Source organism: Nuphar pumila, chromosome 12 (genome assembly GCF_984573655.1).
Source record: "Nuphar pumila chromosome 12, dmNupPumi1.hap1.1, whole genome shotgun sequence".
NCBI classification, from domain to species: Eukaryota; Viridiplantae; Streptophyta; class Magnoliopsida; order Nymphaeales; family Nymphaeaceae; genus Nuphar; species Nuphar pumila.
In genome coordinates, this window is record NC_143260.1 from 3,674,648 (window position 1) to 3,692,789 (window position 18,142).

An 18,142-nucleotide genomic window follows, 5' to 3' on the forward strand; every position below is an offset into this window, starting at 1 on the left:
TACAGGTTTCATATGTGGGGGATATACTAAATTTGTGCATGAGTGAGAGGGTCACATAAGCATACTCTATTTTCAGCTTGCCTTAAAAAAAAATCCAGATTTGGTATTCATGTTATATTAAGCATGTGCATGCAAAAGAATGATATTTTGCATATGTTTAGACTAGTTATGCTATGCATGTTCAAAGTAGTAATACGTAGTGTTTTCATGTGCATATGCATACATGAGATAGATATGTTTCGCATGTACATAATTGCATGCATGCTCACATGTTTTAAGTTAAGTGATTCACGAATGAAAGCATGCACTTGATATGGTTGTGTGAACTCATGCACATGTATATAAATAATATTGATTCATGCATATCTATGAAATTTGCATATATGAATGTACATTGACAAGCATTTAAAAATGAATGCATAGTGACATGATATTTATGATTTTTTGCATATGAATGCATCGATGATCAAAATGAATCATCATATGTTGTGTGAGCCCTTGAGCTTGAGTTGCTCTTTGTTTTAGTTGTTCTATACATTGCAAAAATCAAATATAATATTATTGTTCTTATTGCATTGTTCCATGTTGTCATGGGATGTGGTCCCGTATCGCATGTGGATATACGAGCTTGTGTTATTAATTTTGTATATTGAATTATAAATTAAAAGATATGAATTAATAATAAGATTAAAAGAAATTAAAGAACAGTGTAATCTATATTTTCTTAATGTCTCTTTTATAGTGTGGGAATCTTGGACATTGCGGTTTTGGAGAACCGTGATGATACTAAAACTCTGTGTGAGTTATTGTTGCCCCTGAACCCGATATTGAGGTTCTTCTCTTGGTCACGATTTTAGAAAGAATTTGTCACTTTGCCTAAGGGTGATGTGTAGACACAACTGTTGTTTTGGTATACCAAGAAAGTTGCACTTGTGGATTTGGATGTCTCTTGTGTCGTCGATATTAGATTTGGATGTCTAATGTTCTGAAGGTTGTTTCGATCGAGGACTATGTTTGAAACTCAGTAATAAAATATAAATTGTGTGCTAAGCTACCCTAGAAACCTAACTTGACCTAAATAATTTTACTCGGTTGAAATATTCGTGGACAATGGTAATTAAAAAAAGAAACTTAAATTGTATGCATTTAATAAAAACATGTATATGAAAAGAAAACTCTGATAAAAGATAATAACGTATTCATGCATTGCAATGAAATCATGCATATTCCAGATATACATTAGATCATGCATATTTACTTGTTCCCTTAATTATCGAGGCTTACAAATACTTGGGTGAGAAAGGTTTAGAATGGTTGACAAATCTTTTTAACAAGATTTGACGAACAAATAAGATACCTAATGAGTGGAGGAAGAGTACTTTGGTGCCTCTATATAAGAATAAGAGTGATATACAAGATTGCACAAACTATTGTGGTATAAAACTCATGAGTCATACTATGAAACTTTGGAAGGGGGTGATTGAGTATAGGTTGAGAAAGGTTGTCACGATATCGGAGAATCAATTTGGTTTTATACCTGGAAGATCAACTATCGAAGCTATACATCTTCTTAGACAACTTATTGAGAGATATAGAGAGAGGAACAGAGATTTGCATATGGTTTTTATTGATTTGGAGAAGGCATACGATAGAGTACCTAGAGATGTTCTCTGGTGGACAATAATGAAGAAAGGTGTTTCTCTAAAGTACATTAGTATAATTAAAGATATGTACAAAGTAGTAGTAACCAATGTGGAGGGGTGACAACAAATTTTTCTATAACGGTTGGGTTACATCAAGGATCTGCATTAAACCCTTTCTTATTTGCTATAGTGATGGATGAGCTTACGAGATCAATTCAAGAAAATATGCCGTGGTGTATGTTGTTTATTGATGATATTGTTTTGATTGATGAGTCTAGAGCTGGGGTTAATGCTAAGTTAGAATTATGGAGACAGACATTGGAAGCAAGAGGTTTTAAGTTGAGTAAGAGTAAGACAAAATATATGGAATGTCGGTTTAGTAAGCAACGAAGTAGTGATGGGAGTGTAGTGAAGCTTGGTGAGCAAGAAATATCGGTGGATGACTATTTCAAATATTTGGGATCTATCATTCAAAAGTATGGAGAAATTGATGGAGATGTAAATCATAGGATAAAGGTTGGGTGGATGAAATAGAAAAGTGCAACTGAAGTGTTGTGCGATCGTAGAATACCATTGTGGTTGAAGGAAAAGTTTTATAGGACGACAATTAGGCCCGCTTTATTATATGGTACGAAATGTTAGGCTGTCAAGAGACATCATATTAAAAAATTGAGTGTAGCTAAGATGCGTATGCTTAGATGGATGTGTAGAAATACAATAAAAGATAAGATTCGAAACGAGGAGATACGTAAGAAGGTAGGCGTTGCATCCATTGAAAATAAGATGAAAGAGAATCGTTTACGGTGGTTTGGACATATTCAGCGAAGGCTTAATGATGCTCCAGTTAGAAGGATGAAGAAATGAAAAAATATATTAGTTAAAAGAGGTCGGGGTAGGCCTAAGAAGACTTGGATGGAGATGATAGGAAAGGATATGAATGCTTTGAACCTCACCGAGGACATGACATTTGATAGAAATGATTGGAGGAGAAGGATTCATGTGGAAGACCCAGAATGATTTTCTTTTTTTGGTTCATATCGCCGACCCCAATTGTTTTGGGATGAAGGCGTAGTTGTTGTTGTTGGTGGTGGTGAGTTCATGATATTTTTTTCCTAATGCATGTTAAAGGTCTTTATTACTTAATTTGTAATCTCTATTGTTTATTAAATTCTCCCTCATACTTAATAATTGTTTCATATTGCATGAATAATTAATTGAGTTATGAATTTATCTTAATTGCATCATTCTAAAATATTGTATAAATCTTATTTATATTTGTTTTACTTATTTGTTTCATTAAAGGGATTCGTACAAAAAATTATTCTTTAGATTCTGATAGCTCTACTTTTGTGTTTTTCATAGCCTCAGATGCTCAGTAAGATTACTTGCTTTAAGAGGAGTTATGAGGAGACTACACGACTATTTGACAGATTTTTTTTTACAGCGTGACTCTTCTTTCTACTTTATTTATATTATTTGCTTATGTCTCAGATTATATGTACTTTAATAAATAAAGTTTGGGTTTGATTTGAAAATGAGTATAAAGTCCCTTATGGTGATGGTTGTATTTGAACTGTAAAGGTTTCGGGTTTTGGGGAATGTTTTCACACTTGAAAAAAAAAATGGTCACTTTTCATAAGTACGAGTTGGGGTCGTTACGTGGGGGCATGCTTCACACCACTCTGGTAACTATGCATATGAGTATTGCATTTGCCATGAATTTTGTATTTTATCAGATCTCTATATAAGAGTAGCATGAGTAAACTCTGAGTGGTGCAAGTCCCAAATTGGATGAAATAAATCCCATATTAGATGCTTTCATCCAAGTCACCAAGTGAATAAATACAAAACAAATGCATGGGCAGAATAGGGTAACAAGCCAAGTTCTAACCTATTTTACATAGCCCAGTGAAGGGTTCCATCCCATGCTCACTAACTAGATCACAGAAATAGAGTTACAGAAGTGTAAAAATCATAAGGATCAACATTAACCTTGCAATCAAGAAACAAGCATAGGGTATAGAAGAAAATACCCAGTTCGCTGCTCTTCAGTGATTGTTAGTACATCTGTACATTATCTTCTATAGCTCCATTTCAAGCAGTGTAAGAATAGATACATCTGAAAACAAGCTAAGGGCCTTATTCCCACCTTGGCTAGTTGGTACTGCCTGAGGGGTCTTCAAAGATGAGTAGGATTGGCAGGGTTCTGCGGAACTTGATGCAGCGAGCTACTGAGTTCTCTTGTTCACTTGTGGTAAACAGGCATGTTGGTCCTCAAGCAGACTTCCATCATCAATCTGAGGTTCTAAAGAAACAAATGAATGACAAAAATTCTTCAAGCTGTTTGCACCTTTGATATCAAACGCGAAGATGCACCATGCAGAAGCCGAACAAACCCCATAAAACTGAGTTTCCCATCAGATTGCCTGATCCAGTCATGGAGAACAGCGTGCACTGGAACCGATGGCCCAAGCCCAAGCTCCTGATATGAATGTTCAACAAACAGAATAAGCATGAATATTTCCAACCCAGGCACATTATATTCAGGACATGATGGTTCTACAAAAACAGATAACACACAAATGCATCTTGCTAAGGATTAGAGGTCCTATTAAAAGTTTAATTCTTATGCACGTGTGTGCTTGCGTATGTAATTTACATTGTTGAGCTAATATCTGGCATAGTATCATTCTTATGGAAAATTCAGCTCCTGGATAGATACACAGATCAGTGAAAACTTGCATTTGCACATGGCTTCTGAAATGATGTCAGCAGAACAAATATGTTAGATTCCACTGATCCAAGATTTTCCAGTTGTAGGTCTAGCTTTGGTCCAAAGTAAGAACCTGGTACCGGTGTCTGGCCTCACTGACACAAGAAGTGATCCATCTTTTCTTTTAACAGAAAGGATACGTAATTTATTATGATAGAAAGAAGCCACCAAACGAAATAAAAAACAGATCATCATCCACAATGAGTAGAGAACCACACATGCCTAATCTAAGAGACCCTCCAAGATAGGTCTGACTTTGGCATGTGCCATGGTGTTAAGATATACATTATGTTGAAATCTGCCCAGAACCATACATAAACCTAACTTAAGGTATCTGTTTTTTTCTGTCACCTGGGTACGGGTACGGGTGCGATTGTAGGTATGGGTACGGAGGGTACGACACAGCAATTCCAAAAATTGAGGGTACGGGGACGTGACTATATATATATATATATATATATATATATATATATATATATATATATATATATATATATATATATATATATATATATATATATATATATATATATATATATATATATCACATAAATACAAAATAAACTGAATATAATATAAATATATATGCTATATCTAAAATATATATTATATACTGAAAATATAATTATAAATTAAATGCAAACTTGTATGCACGAAAGGTAAAATGGTCTGTCTGGGTGTCGATGTATGTCGACACGGGGATACGCGTGCCAACACAGGTATGGAGGGCAAAATGGAGTGTCTGGGTACCATAGGTTTCTATATATCTTGTTACCATTATATTAGGCATCCCTCATCTAACATATTGGAATATAATGCCTCTATCTCTTCTATATCAAGGGGTTGGGCCTAAGTCTTTCTGAATGGAGAACATCACCATGCACAAAGCTTGCGCTCCTCAGTTCACCGCTTTCTCTGGCATTCCAGTTATATTTCCATCTTTCATTTTAATTTTGTTATAGGTCATCTAGTGTAGGGTTGGCGTCCTATGGGTCATAATTGTTAGGTTGATTGCATTAGCTTTTGTCATTAGATTACATAATGGCGATCAAAGTACATTAGAGTTGCTTGGTAGGGCATAGGAAAATCTACAAATATCTATTGTATTGAGGCTTGGAAATAAGGGGCGAGATTTCTACTTTGGCTGGAGATTTCTAGAGTTAGGAGGCTTCTTACCCTCAAAGAGAAGCATGTGTATGAATGGTGCAGAGAGTGCGGCAGACGTGGAGATAGCAGCCAATGAGATCTTTCTCATCCCCCTAAACCACCATCACTCTCTCCCTATACCTTCTTTCCCTTCTTCCCCTTTCTCACCATCTTTCCTTTTTCCTCTCCTTCCCTCAATCTTCCTTCACGTCTCTATCTCTTTCTCACTCGCCTCTATCTCTTTCTCACTCCTTCCTTCTCCCCTTAAGTATCCTTGTCATTTTCTATTTGAGCAGTCCCCCTTCTTTGACTTTTTCCTGTTTTGGGTTGCCTTGGACGACGGAGGAGCCACAGCCCTCTCTTTGCTTCAGCTAACTTTTGTTTGCAAGTCGTGCAGGCCAGTTGTTTGGCGCCAAGACAATTTTAGTATCCTAAACACCAAGCTTGCTTGGGCAGCAAGCTAGCGAGCTAGAGGAGCTAAGCATCACTCAGTTTGTATCAAATTTACATTTGGTTATATGGCATTCTTTTTATCATCAGTGGTGCATCATGTACAGTGTAATAAATTGTAAGAACTAAGAACCATGTCATTTAAAGTTCCTAAGGTTTTTCTTGCACTCCACTGAAGTCAATGTATTCTAGAAGCAGAATGAATATATATATATATATATATATATATATATATATATATATTTATATTTATATTTATATATATGTTTGTAGAGCAGGTAGTTAAGGAAGCTGATTGGTGTCTCGAGGAGGATTCAGAATCAATGTAGAATAAGATAGCGGGTGGCATGAGAAAGGTGGCTAAGGAGGTATTGGGTGAGTCTAAAGGCGGTGCACCGCTAGGTAAAAATACATCATGGTGAAACGAAGATGTCAAATTAGCTATTAAGGTTAAAAGAGAGTGTTATAGAAATCTAAGTAACAGTCGTGATAATGAAAATTTGGAGAAGTATATTATAGCAAAGAAGGAAGCTAAAAAAGTAGTTCAAAACGTGAAGGATAAGGTATATAAGGAGGTTTATGACAAGTTGGATATCAAAGAGGGCGAGAAGGATATTTATAAGCTTGCAAAGATGAGAGATAGGAAATCGAGGGATCTGGGTATGGTTAGATGTATCAAACATGAAACACAAAGGGTTTTAGTCAAAGATGAGGAGATTAAGGAGAGATGAAAAGATTATTTTGATAAGCTATTTAATGGAAGTCATGCTCAGGATCTTGGAGACTTCTTCATTCCTTTTCATGAGATGAATCGTGACTTCATGCGCAAGATTCAAAAGAAAGAAATTGCAGAGGATTTGAAGAAAATGAAATCAAGAAGGGCAGTTGGCCCAGATGGTATACCTATCGAGGCTTGAAAATGCTTGAGTGAGAAAGGTTTAGAATGGTTGACAAATCTTTTTAACAAGATTTGGCGGACAAATAAGATGCCTAATGAGTGGAGGAAGAGTACTTCAGTGCCTCTATATAAGAATAAGGGTGATATACAAGATTGCACAAACTATCGTGGTATAAAACTCATGAGTCATACTATGAAACTTTGGGAGAGGGTGATTGAGTATAGGTTGAGAAAGGTTGTCATGATATTGGAGAATCAATTTGGTTTTATACCTGAAAGATCAACTATCGAAGCTATACATCTTCTTAGACAACTTATTGAGAGATATAGAGAGAGGAACAAAGATTTGCATATGGTTTTTATTGATTTGGAGAAGGCATACGATAGAGTACCTAGGGATGTTCTCTGGTGGACAATGATGAAGAAAGGTGTTTCTCTCAAGTACATTAGTATAATTAAAGATATGTACGAAGGAGTAGTAACCAATGTCCGCACTTGTGGAGGGGTGACAACAAATTTTCCTATAACAGTTGGGTTACATCAAGGATCTGCATTAAACCCTTTCTTATTTGCTATAGTGATGGATGAGCTTACGAGATCAATTCAAGAAAATATGCCGTGGTGTATGTTGTTTACTGATGATATTGTTTTGATTGATGAGTCTAGAGTTGGGGTTAATGCTAAGTTAGAATTATGGAGACAGACATTGGAAGCAAGAGGTTTTAAGTTGAGTAAGAGTAAGACAAAATATATGGAATGTCGGTTTAGTAAGCAACGAAGTAGTGATGGGAGTGTAGTGAAGCTTGGTGAGCAAGAAATATCGGTGGATGACTATTTCAAATATTTGGAATCTATCATTCAAAAGTATGGAGAAATTGATGGAGATGTAAATCATAGGATAAAGGTTGGGTGGATGAAATAGAAAAGTGCAACTGGAGTGTTGTGCGATCGTAGAATGCCATTGTGGTTGAAGGAAAAGTTTTATAGGATGACAATTAGGCCCGCTTTATTATATGGTACGAAATGTTAGGTTGTCAAGAGACATCATATTCAAAAAATGAGTGTAGCTAAGATGCGTATGCTTAGATGGATGTGTAGAAATACAATAAAAGATAAGATTCGAAACGAGGAGATACGTAAGAAGGTAGGCGTTGCATCCATTGAAAATAAGATAAAAGAGAATCGTTTACGGTGGTTTGGACATATTCAGCGAAGGCTTAATGATGCTCCAGTTAGAAGGATGAAGAAATGAAAAAATATATTAGTTAAAAGAGGTCGGGGTAGGCCTAAGAAGACTTGGATGGAGATGATAGCAAAGGATATGAATGCTTTGAACCTCACCGAGGACATGGCATTGGATAGAAATGATTGGAGGAGAAGGATTCATGTGGAAGACCCAGAATGATTTTCTTTTTTGGTTCATATCGCCAACCCCAATTGTTTTGGGATAAAGGCGTAGTTGTTGTTGTCGTTGTTTGTATATATATATATATATATATATTTTTATTTATTTATTTATTTATGGGATTGTCCTAAATGATAGTCTATCCTAAACTCCTACCACGTGTACAGGTGGTATCTACAAGTCAAATGGTTTACCTTCTTGCTTCCATCAAATATGTATTTTATGCATCAAAATGGACAACCGATTGACCATGCGGTGTGTACCATTAAATTTTTGTTTGATTCACACCATCATAAAGTTGCCCAATCTATGTAAGAGATACTTACCGATGCAAGCTCCTCAATAACAATTGCTCTGTTTCCACCCTTCTCAAACAATTCATATGCTTGAAAAGTGTGCTGCTCCCAACTATCCAGAGCTTCCATCTGATGCACACTAATGGCGGCAGCACAAAACTCCTCAAAATCCAACTTTCTGTATTGAAGAGAACTCACCTAGATCACAGCAATCCAAATGGATAAATACAGAATGAAAGAAGAGAACCAACATCAAATGAAAACAACTATCAAAGTCAAAATCATTCTCGACTTGTCAAGTATGAAATGGGTTGGACTGTTTCCAACATCAATTAAGCTGCTTTAGATGGAACAGCCACTGACTAGACTATAGAAGTCTCAACAAAGACCCAATTCTGTCAGGTTGCCTGAGACCCTGCAACTCCTAACACACACCCAGACTAAGTCAATCAACTGCCTGAGCATGAGTGAAGTGGAAAAGTCTTCAAACATCAAGCATCTCAAAGTAGAATTTCAAAAGCAAGATTAATCGGTACCATGTTGACAAAATCATGAACCCGAGAGTCCTTCATCACACTAGTAGAGTACTTCATCAAGGCCTGACCAATTGAAGTTTGTTTAGAATGAACATAACAGAATCTTCAGGGGAACAAAAATCCCCAAAAAGAAAATTGTGAATGAAAACTAACCGTCTTGAAATTTTGTAGACAAATGAAGCCATTCTTATTTGGACCTAATAAAGTAAATTGTTCCCTTAAATAGACAAGCTGATCTTCTGACAATGTCTTCGCAAGAGCCTGCCAGAATGTCACCCATATTGGTAAGTGAATATGACTACTATTTCAACAAATAAAAGATAAACATCCTAAAAAAGCATGGAACAAGGCTGTCAGTCCACAATCTAATATTTATGACCAAGCCAAACCAAATAGTCATATAAATCCAATTCAGACAGCCACAATTCCAGGCACTGCTGAAATTTGCAGTTCTATACATTTTCGTATTTTCACTCATCAAAAGTGAGGACAACAGAATATAACCAGTGATACAATCTGAAGATCAAACAGGAGTAATAACAAAAGTGAAAGTAACATCACAATCTGGTAGATTCGCTAAGAAAAATATTCATACCCTTAAAGCAGCCTTTCTTAGAGACGATGAGCATAAATATGATTTTACAAGTCTGAACACGAGGATGTCCAATGGGATTTTAATATCCTGGAAATTTCTTATCCATGGATGACCTGAACATGAAAGCCCAAACATGTTACGAGTGTTTTTCCTGATATAAGAACACCAAAGAAAGATTCTAACAGGGGTTAACCCAGAGTACAAAAGCATGCCTTCAGCATGGGATCTGAATAGGACCCAAATGAGGCAAGTTACTCCATGAACTTGGATAACTCCACACAACATGGAATTTTCAGCTTGTGAAAATTGGTTATTTCAGCCAAGTTTATGTAACTAAAGCCTGCCCTCATCACTTTTGAGTCATGGATCAGGTCATCAGATCCCTGTGAATTAGGAATAATAAACTTACAGAGGGCCTGAGTAGCAGTCATTCTTTTACGTGCATCTTTATTCAGCAGTCTCTTGACAAAATCCTTTGCCTCAAGAGAAAGAAGAGGCCAAGGTGCTTCTTCAAAACTTGGGTCTGCCTTTAGCACAGCTCGAAAAATACCCGATTCAGTTCGTGCCCAGAAAGGGCGGCTTCCACATAGAAGAATATACACAATTACGCCAACACTCCACATATCTGCTTCTGTACCATAGGACCTATGCAGAACTTCAGGAGCAACATAATATGCACTTCCCACAATGTCATTCAGCCGCTCATCTGTGTGTTTTCCAGATATCAGATTTGAATCCATGATGTCATTTGCCATGGAGAAAGCAAAATTTGTAATTAGTTGCAGATAACATAAGCAATTCAGTTCATAGGGCTGGTTCTGTATAGACTAAGGATTTTACCTGGTTTGACAAAATCAGAGAGACCAAAGTCTATGGCCTTCAGTTTGGAGTTCTCATCTTTTGACGTAAAAAGGAAATTCTGAGAAAGCAACAAAACTTGATCAGAGTAACGATCAACAAAAATCTTTAAATCTATTTATTAAGTTCATAAAATATAGCAGATCATTTCCTAAACAAGCATTCCCTAAGCAAAATTTCTCAGAAGATTATTAAAATTTTGAATAATGAACTCACCTTTCAGAATGCAAGAATAATAGTCCAGCTCAAACAAAAGTAAGACAGCTTTTAATGCAAAGATGACAAAATTTATACTTTCAACAAATATTATTTATTTGTTAAATATATAAACCAGTAATTACAAGGTAATATTACATATATACCTATCAAAGCTTTTGTTAGGCATTTACCTCTGGCTTAAGATCCCGATGAACTACACCTTGGAGATGACAAAATGATGCAACACTTAAGATCTGGACCATCACAGCCTTAGCATCATCTTCAGAGTATTTTCCACCCCTAGAAACATAATTATTGAGCCACTTATTTAAATTGACACGCCAGACTAGGAATGAAAGACGTACGAGACAAATAGTGGCAAAAAGACTAGAAAGAATGAAAGTACCTAGAGAGTATCCTATCCAAAAGCTCACCTCCATTGCATAACCTGTAGAATGTAATAATTTCCCTGTAAGTTCCCAAAAATACAAACACAAGCTTGTATATGACAAGTACGAGCGGCTTCCAAATAAGATAGTTCAAGAATATCTTGAAAAACTAAAATATTCTGCCGATTCAAAACTATGATTAACAAAGACAATTTGATGGATTATTGCCTCAATAATTATGTAAACCCAAAGAAACAAGTAAATAAACAAGAATAGAAGAGAGGAAGAAGAAACAAAAAGGAAAACAAAGTAGTTCTGCAAGTTGCACTGTTTTTCATCTCACAAGCACTTTGGCAGACACTTTTGATGTTTTTCATTGCACAACCACTTTGGTACGACGCACTTTTACATAATATCCCAATTGCAATAACAGAAAAGATTTTCCAAGCCTATTCACTGGGAATTGATGTCTGCTGGTGGTGGGATAGTGCAAAATGAACTTACACACGAATTGAAGCACATAAAAGCCTAAATCGTAACTCATGGATGGTAACCTTCCTTCTTGCAATTGATTTCACTTAGCAAATAATACCATAACCATATAGTCAAATTCTTCAGTCTTAGAAGTTAAAAACAACGTAACTAGCAACCACTCACATTAAGAGCTTTGAGAAACTTTGTAGAGATAAGCATCTGTTTCGATGTTACAAATGTTACCCCAGACTAAACTACGGAATATCAGGTATTCTTTCTTCTTAATGTTTATATACATGCCTTGATCTTATGCAGTTTAAGGCTAGAATTGCTAGAGAAATATGTATTGTGTGATAATAATAAAGAATGAGCAAAATGAATCTCAATAACAAACCAAAAAGTTCAGCTAAAACATGCAAACCTTGACTTCCTGCAGATAATTGCTATAATCATGCCAAATTATTAATTGGCATATAAATTGCAAGAAGATGTTTCATACTTTCAACAGATGATTCCTACAGTGAACTATGAACAAATGAATTTTTTATTTGAATCCAATCAACAGTAGCAATCATAATTAGCAATATGTAGCTTAAAAAAAACACAGTTAGCAATATGTGAACCATAAAAACTTCTTAAAGAATGAATAGATGATAAAAAATGTATGTATTAAAAAAGACAGAAAAAAATGGCATAAAAAATGAGTTATAGAAAATTTGCAATAATATATATGAATTTAATTCAGTTTTAATTTAATAAAGAAGCAAACAGATGGATAGATAAGATATTTTGCCTTGAAGACAAAACTATGTATGTAAACTACAAGATCTGAATCCAAGATCCAACATGAACCAAAGTCTAAAACCATCATCTTCTAAAATCAGATTCACATTAGAGTTTTTTCAAGATGTATATTTTAAAATATAGTTTTTCTTGCTCAAAAAAATTCTGTCAAAAGAATTGAGTTTTTCCAGCATTTGGGAAAAAATGTAGTTTCCTTTTTTTTTTGGTGGGGGGTGGGTGGGGGGGTGGTCAAAGATTTAAATGACGTGTTTTACACAGAGTTTTGCTAACTATGGTGCAATGCAACTTTCTTGTTCTCAAAATACACTATAGGGCATGGAATTGGTTGCATTTCAATATCAATAATTCAATTAATATTAGGTGAGTTTGTTCTATTCAAGGATAAATATATGCAAAATGTGATGTACATTCTTATGGTGATGATGATACTCCACTACGACAGATCAGCAAGATGATCATGATGCAGTACCATAGATTAACAAGATGTTATCCTACATTATTTGCTTCCAAAGGTCATTGGGCATGAAGGACATGCACACATGTAACTTTCAAGGTAGTGCTAATATCAATTATTTAATGAGAGAGATACCGACTCATGGACAAAAAAATTATGAGCTGGACAAACATGTAAAGGGGACAAACTTGAATATAGAAGCCAACATTGGCTTTGTTTTTTCACCGATATTATCCTAAACTTTAAATCATTGTGAACAAATATCATGAATGAAAATGAAGCAATGACCACTCTGCTGAATGTAAAATCAAGGCCCCCAATGATGTACACATATCACTTTGCTTCCAAAGGTCATTGGGCGTGAAGGACATGTACACATGTCACTTTCAAGGTAGTGCTAATATCAATTATTTAATGAGAGAGATATTGACTCGTGGACAAAAAAATTTATGAGCTGACAAACATGTAGGGGGGACAAACTTGAATATAGAAGCCAAGATTGGCTTGTTTTCGTACCGATATTATTCTAAACTTTAAATCATTGGTGAACAAATATCACGAACCAAAATGAAGCAATGACCACTCTGTTGAATGTGAAATCAAGGCCCCCAATGATGTAACATCACACCAATAGGTGGTACAAAGATCTTTGCTAGGCATGTAATCTTGCAGTAACTTACCACTTCACTATGCATATGTGGCAGCGATTCATTGTGAGCTTGATTTATAGATTTCATTTGGGTTCAAGGTATTACTATTCAAACAAATCACACCATTACACATAATCTACAGAACCAGTAAGTTGATCAAAACTTACTCCATCACTATGTACACATTTTCTTGGTCTTCAAAGGCCTCATAAAATTGCACAAGATTCGTATGTCCTGTCAAAGCACTTAGAATTTTCACCTCCCTCCTTACATCCTCTATGGCAATTGCTGTGGTCATCTGCCAAGGAAAATACCAATGTTAGGTAAGGCTGCAAAGACAGAAGGCTGCTTATCAACAAACATCTCAACTCCCTGCCCTGAACTGACAGTCATAAAGAAAGAATCCAGTGATCATAATAATATGCAACCATCTCGTTCCATAATTCATGAAACATATTTTCAGATCTTCCAAATTCAATCTGAATTTGTACGAACAAAGAATATATTTACAGCAAGAAGAAGACATAAAGTATGTCAACCAAGGCCACTGAAGTCACTGTCTGCAACGACCAAACAATCCCACACAGGATTTACAGGCAACCAGTCCAACTCCAGGATCTAAGAGCTTGGTGTCTTGACAAAATCTTGCAAGGGCAGAGGCAAGCGAAATGTGGAGAATCAATACTCCAGTTGACTTAGGGGGATACCTCTGCAACTCGAGACCCAACCAGACTTGTGGCCCGATTGGAATATTTTACACATCGAGCTGATTAATCAAAAACCAATCAGTTACAGTTCTCAAATGTTGTGTCAAAAAGATAGCTGTTTCAGGTTGCCTGCCATTATCTAAGTAAAACCATCAACAGGACTCGAAACTCTTTGCCTACAATGACCACCAAAAAAGAGTACAGGAAGTCACAGCCTTCTTTCCAACTACTTGTAAAAGCTACTCTAAGCTAACAAAATCTTTTGGAACCAAAACAACAAAGATGGTCGCCACCCAAGTGGACAAAATCCTCCCATTCAACCAAGTGGTCTGAGTTTCAATCCCATGCTTGGTTACCTAAACAAGGTGCCATATAAAAGGAATACCAAAAGTGACACATTGTTCTGCTTGTACAATGAAACCACAAAAAAAAATCAGACCTCAAGAAACTCCAAATCCATAAGTTTTAAACAAACTGCCACTAGATACAAAATCAAGATTTAGACACTGAAACCATCTCAAACTGAAGTATACGAAATATAACAAGAAACAAAACAAAAAACACTATAAAAACAACAATAAGACAGTCAATAGAAATCCCACCTTTGCTTTAGGAATGACTTTCACAGCAACCTCCTGCCCCTTCAAATCCCCCTTTTTCACCTTAGCAGCGCAAGTGAAACCGAAATGCCCACGACCCACTTCTTCTCCGAGTTCATACCTCGAATCGAACTGCTTCGAAAACCCAAATCTCTTGTCCAACCCCAATTCGCATTCGCTTCCCTCCGGAATCGCCGGCGTGTTCGGCTTCACGGATCCGTGCCTACGAGCTAGCAACGCCTTTATATGCTTTGCCGGAGACGGTGGCGGGAACGGGCGCTTGAAGAAGCGGCTCGGAGTCGAATTGGTGGTCGAAGTCGGGGTCGAATTCGGCGGAGAATTCTTGAAGAAACTGTACAAAGGGCTTGGGCTATAGAGTGGGAGTTTTGAAGGCTTGCCCGTTTCAGCATCCAAATTTGTTTCTACCTCCAATTTGGGCTCATCGTTTACAGAATTCTCGACATTCTCAATGTGGTTTGGTGGGTCTGTAATGGGTTTTCCATGACAGAGACCCATGGCAAGAAACACCAAAAAAAAAAAAAAAAAACTCTTGCACAACAAAGATCAACAATAGAAAGAATGTAGAAGGAAGAAGCAGATACAAGGACCCAACAACAGAAAACCAAAAGTACCAGAAACTCAGTAGAGGAAATCCAGTAAAAGGAGGAAGAAAACAAGCAAAAGAGAGAGAGGGCGAACTAAACAGCACCCAAAAGCAAACCAGGTGAGAATTGAGAGGAAACAGAACAAAGACAACAAGAACCCAAAGGAAAAGAGAGAGAGACACCCAAAAGCCAATAAGGTTGTCACAATAATTTGTAGCAATAAATGGTGCAATCAAGGTGGAGTAAGAGCAGGAAAAACCCAACTAGCAGGCCTAGAAAACACCCACAGAGGATAAGAGAAGGGGGGGAGAAAAATGAAGGAAAGAAAGATTTATGCACAAGAGGTGGTTTTCAAGAAATCCTCTTTTCACCTTTTGCTTTTCAGTCCTCGTTTTCAGCTCAGTTCGGGAGTGGAATTAAATTATTTGGATGTGGCTGGATCTAAGCACATAATACACATCATCACACACAAGAGAGATGTGTGCAAATGTGTGCAAAGGCAATCCAGGCCGTCCACGAATTTTATCTAGAAAGTAGAAACTTATTGTAACATGCATTGCAACTTTTTCTTAGTCGTTTCACTTTTCTTACCCCTTTGTATTATGCATTGTCACTTTCTTCCTTCATCAGTTTGAACCAGAGAGAGTGTTTCAAACTATAAACACTCTCAAATTTGACTTTGTTGGTTAAGATAAGACATTATTAATTTTGGTATAATTAATTATTAGTTCATTATGTAAGCTTTCATTGTCAATGGCATCACTCTATGTACTTGGTTATGTCAGGAGGGTTATCTTCTAGATTGTCGTGATGAGATTAATCCCCCTTATGTAACATGATGATGCCATTTATGTGGTGCATTATGATGTGGTTGTTCAATGTTGACTTGGGGTTTTGGTGATAACTCCAACCATGGACTGTGGAACTCTTTATTCTTTCTCCTCTTTACTTTTTCTCTCAAATTGGATAAGAAGGATTCAACAATCCTAGGATATTGAACTTGAGTAAATAAGGTACTCACACTAACTTTACAATCCAATTTGCATGTCAGATCTGGCCACTGCCTAACTTGCATGTGTGTTTCTATTGGATGGTACTAATTAGTATTCAATGAGCCCAGCAGTGGTACTCACTTTTTTTCAACTAAAAACTACCCTCTTTGAAGTGTTGGAATTATGATATATGCCTTCATTTTACCATTTACAAACCGATCAACAGCATTAAAACCTGAACGGGACAAGCTTGTCAATCAAGCTGGAAAATCGTGTATGAAGTATGAAAGATGCTTATGTCACACCCTTCTGACTAATATTTACTTGCAATAAAATCACAATTATAACATTTGTTAATTAAATTTATTTACTGTTAAGTTTTAAGCAGCAGTTGACAAATGACCACGACCTTAGATCAGCAACAGAAAATTGAAACAGCATTTTATATAAATAATACAAAGAAAACTGGTGAAGGAATATAAAATAAATGCTTCTCTTATGTATGTGTGACTGAATTGCAACTGTTTGACCTTAATTTGGAGTTCACCCAAGTTACACGGAATCGCTTTCCAAAAGCAAGTTAAGGTCAGAAACTCAGAAGACAAAAAATAAAAGGAAACAAAACAAAACAATTAATGCCATCAGATCTGTTCCACAAGTCACAAAAGGCTTTTGTCCTTTTTATTATTTATTTCCGTGGTGTGCGATGAAAACATATTTTGAAGTGACATTGTTGCAAGTGTAGGGAGGTTGATGTTTGGAAAAGATTGAACATGTTCCCTGGTCTTTCTTTAGCCCAACAACCAAGTCTCTTATGAACCATGCTTCTGTATACAGAAAGGATTGTGCTCGTTCCAAACTTTTATCTATAGCCAAAACATCTCTCTCTCTCTCTCTCTCTCTCTCTCTCTCTCTTGCATGCAAAAGTAATGAACTCGTTCCAATAATTTACCTTAACCAAACTCTCTCTCTCTGATATGCCTTTTTGTAACAAATCGCCTCTCATGTGAGATTTGCCACCTGTTATATACACAAATCTTTTTTGTATATATATATATATACAGAAGGAGAAAAAGTCATTAACATATTAACAATGTCTCACTAGCATATTTGAATAATCAGTGAGATGAAATGGTGAAGAGATCGTGAGTAATTGAATGTTCATTTCTTTGTAATAAAATCTTGAATATAAATATGAATGATTTGACTTCCGTACTGCACAGAAGAAAAACTCCATTGGGGAGCTCGTACCCATTTATTAAACACCAACAGGTTGTTGGCCTACCACGGGAACGCCAACTAAAGTTTCATGTTGTGTGTTTCCTTCAAACCCCTCGGTGTTCAGAGAAATTATTAAATGAAGGGGGCTGAGAATGCCAATGGGGTAGGTAGTTGTCATAAAGTGAAAAAAAGGAAGAATCTTAATATGAATGCATACAATATGCATGAGCGCATGTGATAACATGGAGAACAAGAATCCAATTCCCCCACTGCAAGGAACCCCCATTGACCAAGATAACTAGAGGAGCAAAACCCTTCACTTGTGGCCCATGGTGATGTGATGCTACAAGAAAATGATGGGGCAGTGGAAGAACATGGACCCCCTCTTCCTCAACCCCACAAAACTCTCTCTCTCTCTCTCATGTTAACGGGTCACTCTTAAATCAGTG

General features: G+C 36.4%; 1 protein-coding gene across 1 annotated transcript; it reads right to left on the bottom strand.

The window, feature by feature from the left end:
- Positions 1-3,430: 3,430 nt before the first annotated feature.
- On the bottom strand, positions 3,431-15,876 carry LOC149819692 (CDPK-related kinase 7-like). The gene is made up of 11 exons (XM_089982446.1): positions 14,879-15,876; positions 13,737-13,867; positions 11,205-11,246; positions 10,990-11,098; positions 10,583-10,661; positions 10,152-10,448; positions 9,743-9,855; positions 9,301-9,408; positions 9,148-9,210; positions 8,642-8,809; positions 3,431-4,125 (listed from the first exon to the last, which is right to left on the bottom strand). Exons 1-11 carry the CDS (start codon positions 15,389-15,391, stop codon positions 3,979-3,981), a joined length of 1,770 nt encoding a protein of 589 aa, XP_089838572.1. The 5' UTR covers positions 15,392-15,876; the 3' UTR covers positions 3,431-3,978.
- Positions 15,877-18,142: the final 2,266 nt, after the last annotated feature.

Coding starts and splice junctions, on each gene's coding strand:
- LOC149819692 (XM_089982446.1), bottom strand. CDS start 15,391: ATGGGTCTCTGTCATGGAAAACCCATTACAGACCCACCAAACCACATT. Junction 11,247..13,736: donor AATGTGTACATAGTGATGGA/GTAAGTTTTGAT, acceptor TACATTCTACAG/GTTATGCAATGGAGGTGAGC. Junction 8,810..9,147: donor TTCATGATTTTGTCAACATG/GTACCGATTAAT, acceptor GCTGTGATCTAG/GTGAGTTCTCTTCAATACAG.